The sequence below is a fragment of the Dasypus novemcinctus genome, chromosome 12 (genome assembly GCF_030445035.2).
Source record: "Dasypus novemcinctus isolate mDasNov1 chromosome 12, mDasNov1.1.hap2, whole genome shotgun sequence".
NCBI classification, from domain to species: Eukaryota; Metazoa; Chordata; class Mammalia; order Cingulata; family Dasypodidae; genus Dasypus; species Dasypus novemcinctus.
Window position 1 is genome coordinate 107,826,276 of NC_080684.1, and position 14,653 is coordinate 107,840,928.

Below are 14,653 nucleotides of genomic sequence, written 5' to 3' on the forward strand. Positions count from 1 at the left end.
CTTGCTGCCTTCGCAGTCCCGTCGGGGGCCTCACGGGACGCTTCTCCCCAGTGGCCGTGCGTGCTCTGAGGCGTGCCTGGACAGCACCCTGATGGGGCCCCAGGCCAAGTGTCCCTAGAGGGGTGTGCCACCACCGCGGGACGCAGGGCCCACCCGGCGGGGAGCGGGGCCCGCAGGGGGCTTCAAATCGGGAGAGGGGCTGCCGAGGGCTGCAGGGAGTCAGAAACCGTGGAAAGTGACGTCACGAACGGAGCTGCTTCTCGGGCCAGCGCTCTCGTCCGGGTACTTCCTCTCTGTGTTGCCAACATTCGACTTAGGGAATGCGCTCAGTGGGCGAGAGTAAATAAACAAAACAGAGAAGGCCACGCTTTGACAACATGGAGTGTACAGTACCAACCACAGGTTCGGTTTCATCTGTTCACCTGCGGTCACAGGGAGAAAAGGCAAACAAAAGCAGGCTGGTGCACAAAGCCATCTAACGAGCCCCGAGAGGGAGCACATTCCTAAAAGGCTGTCAGACAGCATTTTGATTAAAAAAAAGTTTGATTAACCAGCAAGAAATATCTATTTCAAACATCTCTGTACCTAATACTCTGGATTCAAAATATGTAAATTAAGGAAGCAGATTTGGCTCAACTAATAGAGTGTCCGCCTACCACATGGAGGGTCCAGGGTTCAAACCCCGGGCCTCCTTGACCCGTGTGGATCTGGCCCACGCTCAGTGCTGATGTGCACAAGGAGTGCCGTGCCACACAGGGGTATCCCCCAAGTGGGGGAGCCCCACGCACAAGGAGAGCTGCCCAGCACGAAAGGAAGTGCAGCCTGCCCAGAAGTGGTGCCGCACACACGGAGAGCTGACACAGCAAGATGACGCAACAAAAAAGGGACATGGTGCTGCTGACAAGAATACAAGTGGACAAAGAACACATAGCAAATGGACACAGAGCAGACAACCGGGGGGGGGGGCGGCAGAAGGGGGAAAAAGAAGTAAAATAAATTTATAGTAAATTAAAATTGACAGGATACTTAAATCTGCCATCACAGATTTTATCATCTCAGTAATTGAGAGGACACGAATTCAACAGGGAGAGGGCGTGGCCGCCACCTCTGGTCGCAGTGCTCTCTTCTGGCTCCCAAGGACTCTTCACGGCAGCTGCCCACATAACGGGCATAACGCAAGTTCCAACCAGTCAGACGACCTCGCGGGGTGGTATCATGCTTTCTCTTACAATTAATTTGAAACCAGTAAGAATAAAAAAATAAACCCCATGGTTGGAAATTAACACAATTCTAAACTACTGAGTCAGGAAAGAAATCATAAAAGGAATTAGAAGATATTTAGCATGGCATAGTTTCAATTATTACAAATCTGTATCATGCATATACTACAAATAACACGACCAAAGTAAACAGTAGCAAGCATCACTAAAAAGAAAAGCTCATCCTTGAAAATAAGACTGACGAACTTTGGGTAAGGCCAAAAAGAAGGGGTGAGGAGAAGAAAGTACACCGCACTGGGGTATGAGAACGAGACTGGAGGGGACGTGGCGGGGGTGGGGGCGCCATGCCACCTCGCTGCAGGCACGCTATGTGGGTGGGCTGTCCTGAGGCTCGGTCCAGCAGGACGGTGCAGCCCCCAGGGCTGAGCAGGGCAGGGCCGGAAGTTAACCACCAGCGAGCCGCGCTCTGCGCCGTTACCCCACACATGCTCGTGGATGGTGGCAGTGGGGCCTGGCCCTTGGTGTAGCTTGCTGGTGCCAGAGAAGGACGTAAAAACCACTTCTCAAGATCGGGTGGGCACAGGCCGACCACTGGCGGCCCGGCCTGAGGGCGGCCATAGGTCAACCCATCCCAGAGGTGGCACAGGAGACGAGACGGAGGCTTCCTCAGAGCTGAGGAGGGCAGACTGGAGATGGCAGGCTTCCTCAGAGCTGCCAGGGGCAGTGAAGGGCGCATTAGCTGGGCAGGCACAGCTGTGGGGAGCCACAGAAGCTCCTGGAGCCCTATCTGCCCCCTCACCCCATCCCAGGGCATTTGGGAGCTTTGTGGGTCCCTGGGCTTGTTCCTGCTGTTAAGACTGACTTGGAAACTCCTCTTATGTGAGCACTGCCCCCCCCCCAAATTTGCCACCGAAAGCAGTGGAGAGGACAGCTGAGGCAGGGGGCCCGGGCGAAGGCTGTAAGCCCCGGGAGGAACACCTGGGCGAGGGAGAAGGCCTGTCTCCAGGGAGATAAGGGACATTCAAACCCTGTATCAGGGGAACTCTAAGGCCACCGACAAGCGCACGTCCAGGACAGGACACGGGCCCAGGACGGGCAGGGAGGGCCCTGCACTTGGCATTCGCCGTGGGCAGACCTTCCTGAGAGGAGCTGGCACTCGAGAAAATCTGTCCTATCACCAGTGGATACCAACTCAAGAAACAGACACTCGGGGAATAAACCCCAGAATTAACATTTTAAAATATTCAAGTGTACTCTCTGCAACAAAAGATTATAAGACAAAGAGACAGAAAATCATGGCCCATCCAAAGGAAGAGACTAAAAATCTGGAAGATATACCAGGACAAACCAAACACTAAAGAAATGCTCAGCATGCTCAAGGAGATGAAGGAAAATACAGAGAACTAAAGGATGTCGGGAAAACAATGGACAAACAACATGAGCTCAGTAAAGAGAGAAAACTTAAAAACAAACCAAAAAACAAAACAACAAAAACCTGGTGTTGAAGACTAAAATGATGGAAATGAAAAATTCCCAGGAGGGTTTCAACAGACGGGAGCTGGCAGAAGAAAGATTCAGAGAACTCAAAGGCAAGACACTTGAAATGAGCCAGGCTGAGGAGCAGAAAGGAGGAGGAATGATAAAAAGCGAAAATAGCCTCTGGGACCCCGTCAGGCCTATCAGTATATGCACTGTGGGAGTCCCAGGAGGAGCAGAAAAAAAGGGCAGAAGGAATGGTCAAAGAAATAACGGTAAAAAAAACAAACAACCACCTTCCCAGACTTAACAAAAGATGTGAATGTGCACACAGAAGCTCATAGAGGCGGAAATGAGGAGGGACCCCCCACCCCAGAGTGGTGTTGAAAGAGGCCTGTTCTAACAGTCAAATAAGACCCAGAGTCTCAAATGGAAGACGCAAAATGTCTAGGTTTTAATTTTTAAAGTCCCGTATTAAGAACCAAGAAAATCTCAATTTGAATGAGAAAGCATAGCTGACAGCTGCCAACACTGAGTTGACCCAATGGTAGAAATATCTGACAAGATTCTGAAGCAGCATCAATGAGCAATCACAACACACTTGAAACAAAGGAGGAACAAAGTCTCAGCACAGGGAAGCGGACTTGGCCCGTGGTTAGGGTGTCCGCCTACCACATGGGAGGTCCACGGTTCAAACCCCGGGCCTCCTCGACCCATGTGGAGCTGGCCCATGTGCAGTGCTGATGCGTGCAAGGAGTGCCCTGCCACGCAGGGGTGTCCCCTGCGTAGGGGAGCCCCACGCACAAGGAGTGCGCCCGTAAGGAGAGCCGCCCAGCGCGAAAGAAAGTGCAGCCTGCCCAGGAATGGCGCCGCACACACGGAGAAGATGACGCAGCAAGATGACACATCAAAAAGAAACACAGATTCCCATGCCGCTGACAACAGAAGCGGACAAAGAAGATGCAGCAAATAGACACAGAGAACAGACAAGTGGGGTGGGGGGGAAGGGGAGAGAAATAAATAAATAAATCTTGGGGAAAAAAAAGAAGCCCATAGAACACCAAACAGGACACACTTTCCCTATTTGCAGAAGACATGATCCTATAGAGAGAAAACCCCAAAGAATCCACAAGACCACTAGAATTAACAAAGGAATTCAGCAAAGTGGCGAGGTACAAGACCAACATGCAAAAAATCAGTAGTGTTCTATATACAAGCAATGAATAACTGGAACAACTCGAGAAAAAAAATCCACTTACGATAGCAACTAAAAGACCCAAATATTTAGGAATAAACCTAACTAATGAGGTGAAGGACTTGTACCCCAAAAACTGGTGCAGGAAGGAGAAAGACCGTAAAATGAATACAACTATAGGGAAACGGACTTTGGCCCAGTGGTTAGGGCGTCCGTCTACCATATGGGAGGTCCGTGGTTCAAACCCCGGGCCTCCTTGACCTGTGTGGAGCTGGCCATGCGCAGTGCTGATGAGCGCAAGGAGTGCTGTGCCACGCAAGGGTGTCCCCTGCGTAGGGGAGCCCCACGCGCAAGGAGTGCGCCCGTGAGGAAAGCCGCCCAGCGTGAAAGAAAGAGCAGCCTGCCCAGGAATGGCGCCGCCCACACTTCCCGTGCCGCTGACGACAACAGAAGCGGACAAAGAAACAAGATGCAGCAAATAGACACCAAGAAAAGACAACCAGGGGAGGGGGGGAAATTAAATAAATAAATAAATCTTTAAAAAAAAAAAAAAATGAATACAACTATAAAGGAAGATTACTAATATTATTTGTAAGTCATTATTTAAAAACTCCTAAATCTATAGATAATTACAAGAAGAGACAAGGTTTCTGGATACAAACCAATATATAAAAATCAATTGCATTTCTATGCAAAAACAAAATTTAGGAAGTTTTAAAGACATTTTAAAATAATTTCAAAATACAACTTTTTAAGAATAAATCTAAAAAGGGTAGCTATGGAAAAATGACGAAACTTAAAATTGTATAGGAAGTTATTAATGAAGGCCTAAATCAATGGAAACACATACCACATTTGCAGACTGGAAAACTCATAAGGAATGCTTCTCCCCTGAACTAATGTAAAGCAACCCTATAATCCTATTCACTCTATATGCCAACAGGCGTGTGGTGTGTGTGTGTGTGTGTAAGGCCATGAATAGCTAAGGGACAAATAGTAAGATGGCTGGACTTGTAGCATGTATCGGGAATTTTTAACACCATACTAATTAAGTCGTACCGGCTGCTATGAGTGTGAGGGCAGGTAAGTGTCCAGGGGCGAGAAGAGAGCGCCAAGGAAACGTGACTTGTGATAGTCTAGGAATTGCAATGCTCCTAGAGAAAAGAAGGGTGTGTCAACCAATGGTGCTGTGGTAACTGTCCGTATGGAAAAAAAATGGAATTCCCTCTTCACAAACACAAAAATCCATTCCAGGTGGGTTAAACACAACTAAGAAAGATGAAAAGGAGAACTTCTACAATACACAATCGATGCATATTGTTAAGACACTGGGGTGAGGATGATTTCCTCAACAAGACCCAAGCACAAACCACAAAGGAAAGAATGATAAATCTGACATTAAAATTGAGAACGTGTGTTCATGCAAACATACCATTAAAAGAGTGCAAAGACACCCTACAAAATGAAGACGTTTGCCTCAGAAACTGACAAAGCGCTAGTATTCAAAATAACCCTTTGCTTGGTGAGGATAAAGAACCCAGCGTAAAAAACAGGAAGAAAAAAGAAACGTCACAGAAGCAGCAGCACTAAAGGCCCTGAAACTGGAAAAACGTCTAGTCAGTCTGTTTTGTAAGGAAGTGCCAATTTAAACCACGAGAAACCCCTTCGTGCGCATCAGACTGCGAATGCTGACCATCAGGTAAGGGTCTGCGGAGACGCGGGGCCGTGCCCGGGCTCTGGGCCCAGCATTCCTGCGCCTCGGGCGAGCCCCGGGTGGACGGGAGGGCGCAGGCAGCCTCGCTCGCGGGTGCACGACTGGCCTCACCGTGCCCTCAGCAGCTGTGCGGCACGGGCGCGCCAGCTCTGCAGCCCACGTGCAAACCCCCAGCACGCCGAGGGCAGAAGCGAGGGATGGCACGCGGCACACGGCACAGTCCTCCGACATCAAATTCAAAATCTGCGAAACCAAACAGCACGTGCCATGTGAGCACGCGGGGGCCGCCGGGCTGTCGGCGGGGAGGTCCCAGCGCTCGGCACCTCCGAGGCACGCGTGGAGATGAGGGCCACAGCGCAGAGGCACCTCCTGGGCGCGGGTGGGAGGGGCTACATCGTTTTACTGGTGGTTGTTTTTTTTAAAGAAATTCATTGTGGTAACAAATAGAACACACAATTTCCCATTTTCACCATTTTCAAGGGTACAACTCAAAGGCGTTAGCTCCACCCAGTATCGTGCCGCCAGCTCGGCCACCCGTGACCCAAACCTGCTCGTCCCCGGAAGAGCAGCTCTGTCCCCTGGGGCAGCGCTCCCCCGGCCCCCGGTAGCCTCTGGTCTATTGCCCATCGTACACAACTGCTCAAGCTGCACAGTGAGCTCTAACTGGGGCCACAACGTGTCTGGAAGCCCGAAGTCACCGTCCTTCACTCAGCGGCTTCCCAGGGTCACCGGGTGGACGCAGGCACCAGCCTTCTCTCCTTTAAAGGCTGAGTAATATTCCACTCTGTGCCCAGACTGTGTTCTGTGTGTCTGGACACAGGGGTTGCATCCACCTTTTGGCAGCTGTGAGTGACATTTTATTCTTTCCCATTAAAGTGTACATGTTTGTTTTTATGTAAAATCCTCTTCCTTGGAAATGACAGCAATTTATAAAGGAAAGAAAAAAAGCCAAATTCTGCTCAAAGTAACTTTATTTTTGTCTTTTCAAACATATCAGATCAAATCATACCATTTTCTAATCTTGAAACCAGCAAGATTAAGCAACCCTTTCCATCGATACTCCCCCCAGTCTTACAGGATTGTTTGAAGGAGCAAGGTCAGAGCTTTGCCAGTCGAGAAGCTGATAGAGCTCAGCCCAATCTGACCTCTTCAGCAGAATAAGCAAGAGGGTCAGAGCAGAACTGCTGCCTATTTGTTTTTGCACCAGTGAGCCACAAAGGAAATTAAATTGTAGATGAACTCATCTAATTGGTCCTAAGTTTTCACTATCTAACCACCTTTTTTTTTCCCGAATTTCTTCTCTTTCTTAAAACTCCGAAGTCCCGGGTGCAGGCTGAGCCATTAAAAGGCACCACAAGACCCTGAACCTTTATGAGTGGCTGAGGGTCCCTTCCCGCCCTGTGCAGAACTCACTGGGTGCTCAGACTGGGGAGGCACGACCCCCCCAGGCACCGTTCCCAGCTCTGCCATCCTGAATGCCAGTGGGGCTGGCAGGCATCACGGAGCCACTAGGGACGGGTGGCGTGGCAGAAAAGGCCCACTCTTCTGGCCCGGCCGGTTCTCTGACCCGGGCGGTGGAGGGTCGGCTCACCAGGGAATGTATCAGGAACAAGGGCTCTGAAGGGTTTTCTCAAGGGACCCTGGTAAGTCTCACAGTCAGGGGTTCCACCGTGTCCCCGGCGACTCCCTGCTGCCTCGCTGGGGCAGCCTGGGGCGGGGACCAGCTCGCCTCCAGTCGACGCCTCCGAGCGTGGCCCTGCCAGGAGCCGCCGGCCCGTGGTCCTCCATGGTGCTGAGGGGGCAGGGGTTACCGCCACGCTCAGAGCAGAACGCCAGGAGCGGCCGGCCAGGGCTGGGTCATGTCTCTGCGTCCAGACTTCCGTTCAACCGTCAGTCACTGAACCACTGGATGGTTCGACCACCTCCACCGACGCGGCCCCAGGGAACCCTCTGCCGAGGCTGCTTCTTTGTCTGCTGGGACCAGAGGACGAGCTGGGAGAGCTCACGTAAACGTGGAAATTGCTGAATGCGCATTCCACACACAGATGCCGCCGGGTCCGTGTTGGCGGCACCCGGGTCGGTGACGCCTGCTCCTCAGGGATCCCGGGACAGCACGGCGCAGCGTTCTGCAACAGCCGACTCAAGTACTTCCTCTCACTGCACACCAAAGCTCAAGCGGAGTTGTACTGTGTTTCAAATACATTTTATCATATTCTTGTGTAGGAATGAAAATGAGAAACCACAGAACTGACGCCTTGGAAGCCACGGAATGTGAGAGGAGCACCTCGGGGGAGCTCCTTGGGCACAGCTGGCTTTGGGGCTCCGGCAGGAGGTGGGCGCACACTCTTGGTTTAGGGAAAGATGATGATGAGGCCATTTACACTATTCTGCTTTAAAAGGACAAGGTGTTCAATAAATACACAGAATTGAGTATGAAAATAGGAGAAACTGATCTGGACAACTTGTGCAGAGGTCAGAGCCTGCCACAGCCCATCCACACTGGACCTTAGCAAGCAGCCACTGCTGGGAGGGAGGGCGCACTCATTTGGAAACTAACACGGGACCCAGGAGGCTTCTCACCTACGGAGTGCCCGCGTCTGTCCACACCCTGGTCTAGCCTAGTTCCGTTAGCTACTTCGCGTTGATACAAAGCATCGCTGTTTTAAACGTAGAACAGTGAAAACGCTCCAGAGCTTTACAAACGGCCCCTCTCCGGCTGCAAAGGGTCCTCTACTGGCTGACCCATCCTGGGGACACTGCTGGGCCAAAAGCAAGCGCTCCGTCTCGGAGGGACGAGCCCCCCAGCAGCCTCCTGGATGGGCCAGATCTTTGTGGGGCCCTGGAGCAGGGCCAGGCTGCTGCGGCCACCCAGGACGGAGGGCCCAGCGGGGGCTTCCTAAGCAGACAGGAGAGGAAGGACAAACCAAGGCAAAGGGATCAGCAGCTCCCCAAAACGTGATCCCCACCAGCTTCAGACCAGCAAAGCTGGTCACGGGACCCAGCCGCCAGCTCAAGGCGAAATGGAAACCGCTCACGTTACAGTGCTCCTAAGATCATTGCCACGGAGCCACCAAATGGAGCCGTTTGAAAACCTGCACTGTTGACATCGCTGGCATCTAAGAAGCCAACGTCCCCAAATCAACACGTGCCCCTGGCTGAGGAGTTCTGCAGAACTCCATTCAGAGTCACCAAGAACTAAAAATGCCAAAGATGTACACGAAATTGTTGACAAAAGATAGTTTTCTCTAAAACCCAGATAACTATCAAAAATAAAGCTCTAAGTCTGAATGTCTACATCAGCACGACTGGCCTGCGTGGGTCTCCTTCGGTGCTGTCCGCACTTGGGCCCAGCACGGCAGTGGAAGCGGGCAGCACCTCAGCTGAGCGGCTCTTGCTGACGATTCTCTTCAATTCCTCGAGCAAAGAGTCGGACCAACTGACAGTGGACCCTGCAGAGACAAACGGCCACGTGGTGAGGCCGGGCGCCCCTCGCTGACCGCCCCGGGCCCCCGGCAGGTGGAGGCGGAGGCACGCCTGCCGCAGAGTGGTCAGGTCCTGCTGGGCGCTGGCCTGGCCTCCGCTCTGGGCGGGGGAGGCAGAGATTTGCTTGCACCCTGGGAGAGCCAAGGTGCGCTGCTGCCACGTGGGGAAAGCGGGGGGCGTGAGTCAACGAGGCCGTCCCAGCACCCCTGGGGGAGGACGCGGCACAGGGCTGCTCCCCGCAGGGCTGAGAGGAGGGCAGAGTCCAGAGACGGAGCAACGCCTCCCGGGGGGGCCCCCAACACAGATGGACGAGAGCACGGGGGGCTGAGGGGCTGGTCGGACCCCCAGAGGCCCCGCTCCGAGGCTGGGGAGGTGGGGAGCCCCGGAGGGCCCTGCCCCATGGCTGAGGAGGTGAACGGACCTCCAGAGGCCCCTCCCCAAAGCCAGGGAGGTGGGGAGCCCTGGAGGGCCCCGGCCCAATACTGGGGAGGTGGGGAGCCCCAGAGGGCCCTGCTGTGAGGCCGGGGAGCCCCGGAGGGCCCTGCTGTGAGGCCGGGGAGGTGGGGAGCCCTAGAGGGCCCTGCTGTGTAGCAACCAGCTCTGGGATTGTGACCCCAGAAGGCCCGGGATCGCGGGGGCTCCCGAGTCCCGACTGCAGCCCCTTCCCCCACACGGCAGCAAACCCCTCGGAAATGCCCTCGCCCTGAGCGCCCACCATTGAGCCGCTCGGCGTCCGAGGCATCGGGTCAAGAGGAGCAGGATGGCTTCACAGAAGAATCCCCCAACCCCAGAGCGTCCCGCGGCACCGGGACACGCGTCGCGAGCCCCAACCCCACGGCCCACGCCTGCTGCGCTGCTGACGTTCTGACCACCTGCACCCCGGGCCGCGGGGCGCAGCCACCACCGCGCTGACCCAAGCCCCCGCGGTGGCGCGTCCAGGCTGGGTGCGGTGAGCCCGCCCCCTCGGGAGCTGCTGGGGAGCTGTGGGGGGCGGCAGCTGGTGGCCGGAAGGGCCCGCACAGCGGGGAAGCGGGAGGGGGCAGGCCGCTGTCTGGACTCTGTGACCCGGGCCACTGGCCAGGCACGCCTCCCTCACCCACCCCTCAGGGCCCACTCGCTTCTGGGCCTAATCCAGACCCCAGTCTCGTGAACGTGGGCCAAGGCCTTAAAGATAAATAGAGCACCTGGTCCAGAATCCTTCTAGAATTTTCTCGCTCCCCCTCAACCTCATATAATCTTCCACACCTGCTTCAACAGCCCTTTAAAAAGCAACGAGCTTTCTAACGTATCTTTTCCAAGTCCTAAACCTCGGGTTCTAGAGGAAAGCGATTCTCCTTGTGCTCGTGCTTCGCCCGGTTACAGGATCTAGTTCCCCAGGTTACAGACCCCCGGGGCCGGCCGCTGCCCAGAGGAGGGGTGGGCGGTGGGTGGGGGCGGCGGGCTGGCACGGGGGGCTTCTCACACACCCTCGCCCGCCGCCCGGCTCCCGGGGCTTCCCTGGCCGGCGCCGCCTCCCCGCGCCGAGCCCCCGCGCTCTCCCGTCTCACAGCTAACAGAAGCGCGCCCTTCCCGGCCCCGCGTGGCCCTGCACGGGGTCTGTGCTGGGGGGAGGGGCGCAGTGGGGGCCAGGACCACCTCCTGGGGGGGCCCAGGGAGCCCAGGGCTGAGGCAGCCCAGGAAGGGGTGTGTGCACCCAGATCAACTCAGAGAAGGGACTGCTGTGTTGGACGGGGAAGGGGACACCACGACGAAGCGAAACCCGCACGGCGGGCGGGACCTCGCCCCGACTAAGCCGGCGCCCCCACTGGCCACGAGGGGACGCGCGCGCGCCACACCCTGCTGCTGCCTCCGCGGCGGCCCTGCACCCACCTGACCTCGATGGTGGAGCCGCCCAGCACCTCCCCGTCGCAGTTCCAGGCGCTGCTGGGCGGCGCGCAGCAGCAGGGCGGGCGCTCACTGCAGATGTGCCCCAGCCGCTTCTGGCCCCTGCCCTGGAGGTGGCCGTCCTCGTCCTCCGGGGACCTCGAGGTGAACTGGAACCTCCTGACCCGATGCACCTCCACAAAGGTGAAGTCGAACTGCGGGGCGGGAGGGGTGCCCTGAGGCCACGCGGGGGCCGCCCGAGGACCCACCTCGGCCCAGGCCGCCCCCCCCCCGGGACCTCGGCCGCCTCGGGAACACAGAAGCAAGGAGCGCTCTGGCACCTGACTCCCCGGCACCTGTTTAGATGACTTAAAACTTCCCGAGGGGAGCGGCTGTGGCTCCGTCAGCTGGGCTCCCGCCTACCACGTGGGGGGCCGCAAGCGCCACGGAGCGCCGACTCAACAAGGTGACGCAACAAAAAGGGAGACAAGCAAAATGCAGAAGAGCACAGAGCCAATGGACACAGAGAGCAGACAGCAAGCAAGCTGCAAGGGAGGGGAGGGAACAAAAAAAACTTTCTGAAACCAAAACTCATTTATGACAACAAATGCTCTTTGAAGAATTCCATTAATAGTGCTTTGTAGGATTTCTACTATCTATTTAACAAGCGCTATTTAAAAACACTATTTGGGGAAGAGGATTTGGCTCAATGGATAGAGCGTCCACCTACCACATAGAAGGTCCAGGGTTCAAACCCAGGGCCTCCTGACCCATGTGGAGCTGGCCCATGCCCAGTGCTGATGCGCACAAGGAGTGCTGTGCCACATAAGGGTGTCCCCCACGTAGGGGAGCCCCACGCACAAAGAGGGTGCACCCTGTAAAGAGTCGACCCGCACAAAAAAGGTGCAGCCTGCCCAGGAGTGGAGCCACACATATGGAGAGCTGATGAAGCAAGATGACGCAACAAAAAGAGACACAGATTCCCGTGCCGCTGACAAGAATACAAGCAGACACAGAAGAACATACAGCAAATGGATACAGAGAGCAGGCAACATGGGGGAAGGAGAGAGAAATAAATTAAAAATAAATTTAAAAAAATAAAAATGGTATTGGACTGGATATTAAATGTAATTTAAGTACAAAAAAAAAAATTAGGGAGTGGATGTGGGTCAAGCGATTCGCTCCCACCCCCACATGGGAGGTCCTGGGTTTGGTTCCTGGTGCCTCCTGCAAAAAAACAAAAAACAACAAGCAAAACAGATGGAGAAAACAGCTTGGGGGAGCTGATGGGGCTCAGTGGTTGAGTGCCAGTTTCCCACATACGAGGTTCTGGGTTCAATCTCTGCCCCTGGAACCTTAAAAAACAAACCACAAAATAAATCGTAAAGCCCCCACTCTCCTGGTGTTTTCCGTCTCAGAAGGGTCCTTCGTTTGCACTAAGGCACCGCCTGGCCCTGGGGGGCTGGTGTGAGCAGAACCCCCTGCTGGGAGCCTGAAGGCTTCCTTTCGTCTTTTAACTTTTACGCTTTCATTTTCCACAAATGCAACATAAATACACCATGTTAACCACTCTCAGGTTTACAATTCAGTGACACTAATTCCATTAGCCACCACAGACTTTACTTCAAGCGCCCTTCAAGAGCAACAAGAAACTTCACCGCTACCGCTCTGCTCTAAACAGGAAATGACAGGAAAACACGGGGACACTCAGGCCTTGTGGCTCTGCACAAGGAGCAGCTATGACCGGGGAGTGGACAGCGGGGTCAGAGGTCAGTCCCTGTACGAGCAGCGGCTGTGCCCGGAGGTGGACAGTGGGGAAGCGGGGTCAGCCCTAACCCCTCAGTCACGCCGGGGGCTCTCCCTCCCGCACCTGGGCTGCCTGCGCACAGGCTTCTGGCCAGCGCGGTGCGGCCCCCTCACCTGGTCATCCTGGTTGGTGTGCCTGACGAGGAAGCGCAGGAAGTTGAACCTGGAGCACTTCCGGATGAGGATGAGGTCGGACGACCCGTCTCCCAGGTGGGCGGCGGGGGACAGGCCCCGGGGACTCCGGGGGCAGGCGCAGGACATGTTAGCTGCGTTGATGGCCAGGAACTTGCCACAGACGACTTTCCACTCCTCCACTTCCTCTGGGGGAGGAGAGACGCCGCAGGGCTGGTGGGGCCCGGGCGCAGGGCAGCCGCGGCCTCCCCGCCGACGCCAGTGGGACCGGGCCCAGGGCTGCCCCCACGCCGCCCCTGCCCCCGCGCCTGGCACGGACCCTCGCAGTCGGCTCCTGCCGCCAGCACGAGGCGCTGCCCCCCGCAGGGCCGCCCGGGGCCGCCCCGTTACTGCCCCTCAGGGACCGCTGGACAGCGATTTAGAACAGGGTCACACGCTACAGCCTGCGGGCCAAGTCCCACTGCCATGCCGGTGTTTTCCCCGTTTTTGAGTGGTTGAGAAACAGCAAAAGAACTGGTAGGGGGAAAATGCAATGGATGTGTCATGATGATGGGAGTGAATGTTGCTGGGGGGGGAGTGGTGGGGTGGGGGTCGTGGGGTTGAATGGGACCTCATTTTTTTTCCTTAATGTAATATTTTTACAAGATCAATTAAAAAAAAAAAAAAGAACTGGTAGGGGGAGATTATGTGACACTTGAATTTCCACGTCTGCGTGTAAAATTCCACGGAACCCCGCCCCCCTCCCTCCCGGAGCGCCTGCTCCTGTGCTGCTGGCAGGGGCTGCACAGCTCACGGCGCCTGGCCTTCTCCACAGAGCCTGCCGCCCTGGCCTGGGGCAAGCAGCCCTGCAGTAAACCGAGAACCACGCGTCCCGGGCGCTGCCGCAAAACCTACTCCCCAGGTCTGGTGGCCAGCAAGGACTTGCTGCGGTCTGGCACTAACAAGAAAACTGGCACACAGCACAACAGAAAAAAGAAGACGGGCGGCGAGAAGGGGCGAGGGGCTGAAAAACCACAAAAATGTAAAAATTCCAAAACATCCCATTACAACATGCCGACTGTTGTACAGAAATTACCGGAGTTTTCTAAACCGTATAGAGACTTTTTCTGCTCTTCCTCCAGCTGCTGCTTGCTTTGCCTGCAAACAAAGCACCTGAAAGACAAGACGGTACAGCCGTCCTTTAGTACGAAGCATGCAGCAGGGACACGCGCCTCAGCCCAGCCGGCAGCAGCTGGGTTCTTCTCGGGTAATGAAAAGGCAACTGCCAAGCCTTCACTGAAGTGTCTCTCGTGCACACTAATTTGAGTTCTCAAAAGCAGAGCTCCTCGTGAAGTTCCACTTACCAACACGTGCTTCTCTAAATCATACAAACGTTATAAAAAGCAGAAGCGCGTGAGGACACTTCTGTCATCAGAGCCCCGCGGCTGGCATTAGCTGGCCCAGAGGCCGGGGCACAGCGCTCCACAGGGCCCTGCGTGGGAGCTCATCTACTGTCAGGTAACAACTGACAGGGGTGTTGCTGGTTCTGGGCGATAGCCCAGGTAACGGGGTCCGCGCACTGTCCCACAGGACGTGTGCCTCCCTGGAAACCAGCTCCTCCTCAGCTCATTCAGGAACGCCATGAGGGCCGGAGCACCTGCCTCCCGAGGTTCTGGCTTTACGGCTGCAAATTCTTCTGTTCAAGATGGAAGGGAGGTGGGAAAGACGGGTCCTAGGACTGAATGACTTAAAGAGGAAAGGAAGATGGGAGCAGCTTTCAAGAGC

The 14,653-nt window shown here is 55.3% G+C and overlaps 1 protein-coding gene across 1 annotated transcript in view; it reads right to left on the bottom strand.

Moving 5' to 3' along the window:
* Positions 1 to 6,558: 6,558 nt before the first annotated feature.
* Positions 6,559 to 14,653, bottom strand: part of CERK (ceramide kinase) — a 43,612-nt gene continuing 35,517 nt past the window's right edge. The window contains exons 10-13 of the mRNA XM_058308953.2: positions 13,965 to 14,041; positions 12,872 to 13,077; positions 10,958 to 11,166; positions 6,559 to 9,054 (exon numbers count right to left, since the gene is read on the bottom strand). Coding sequence (XP_058164936.1) covers positions 8,982 to 9,054; positions 10,958 to 11,166; positions 12,872 to 13,077; positions 13,965 to 14,041 — 565 coding nt within the window. The 3' untranslated portion in view covers positions 6,559 to 8,981. The remainder of the gene's footprint in view (positions 9,055 to 10,957; positions 11,167 to 12,871; positions 13,078 to 13,964; positions 14,042 to 14,653) is intronic.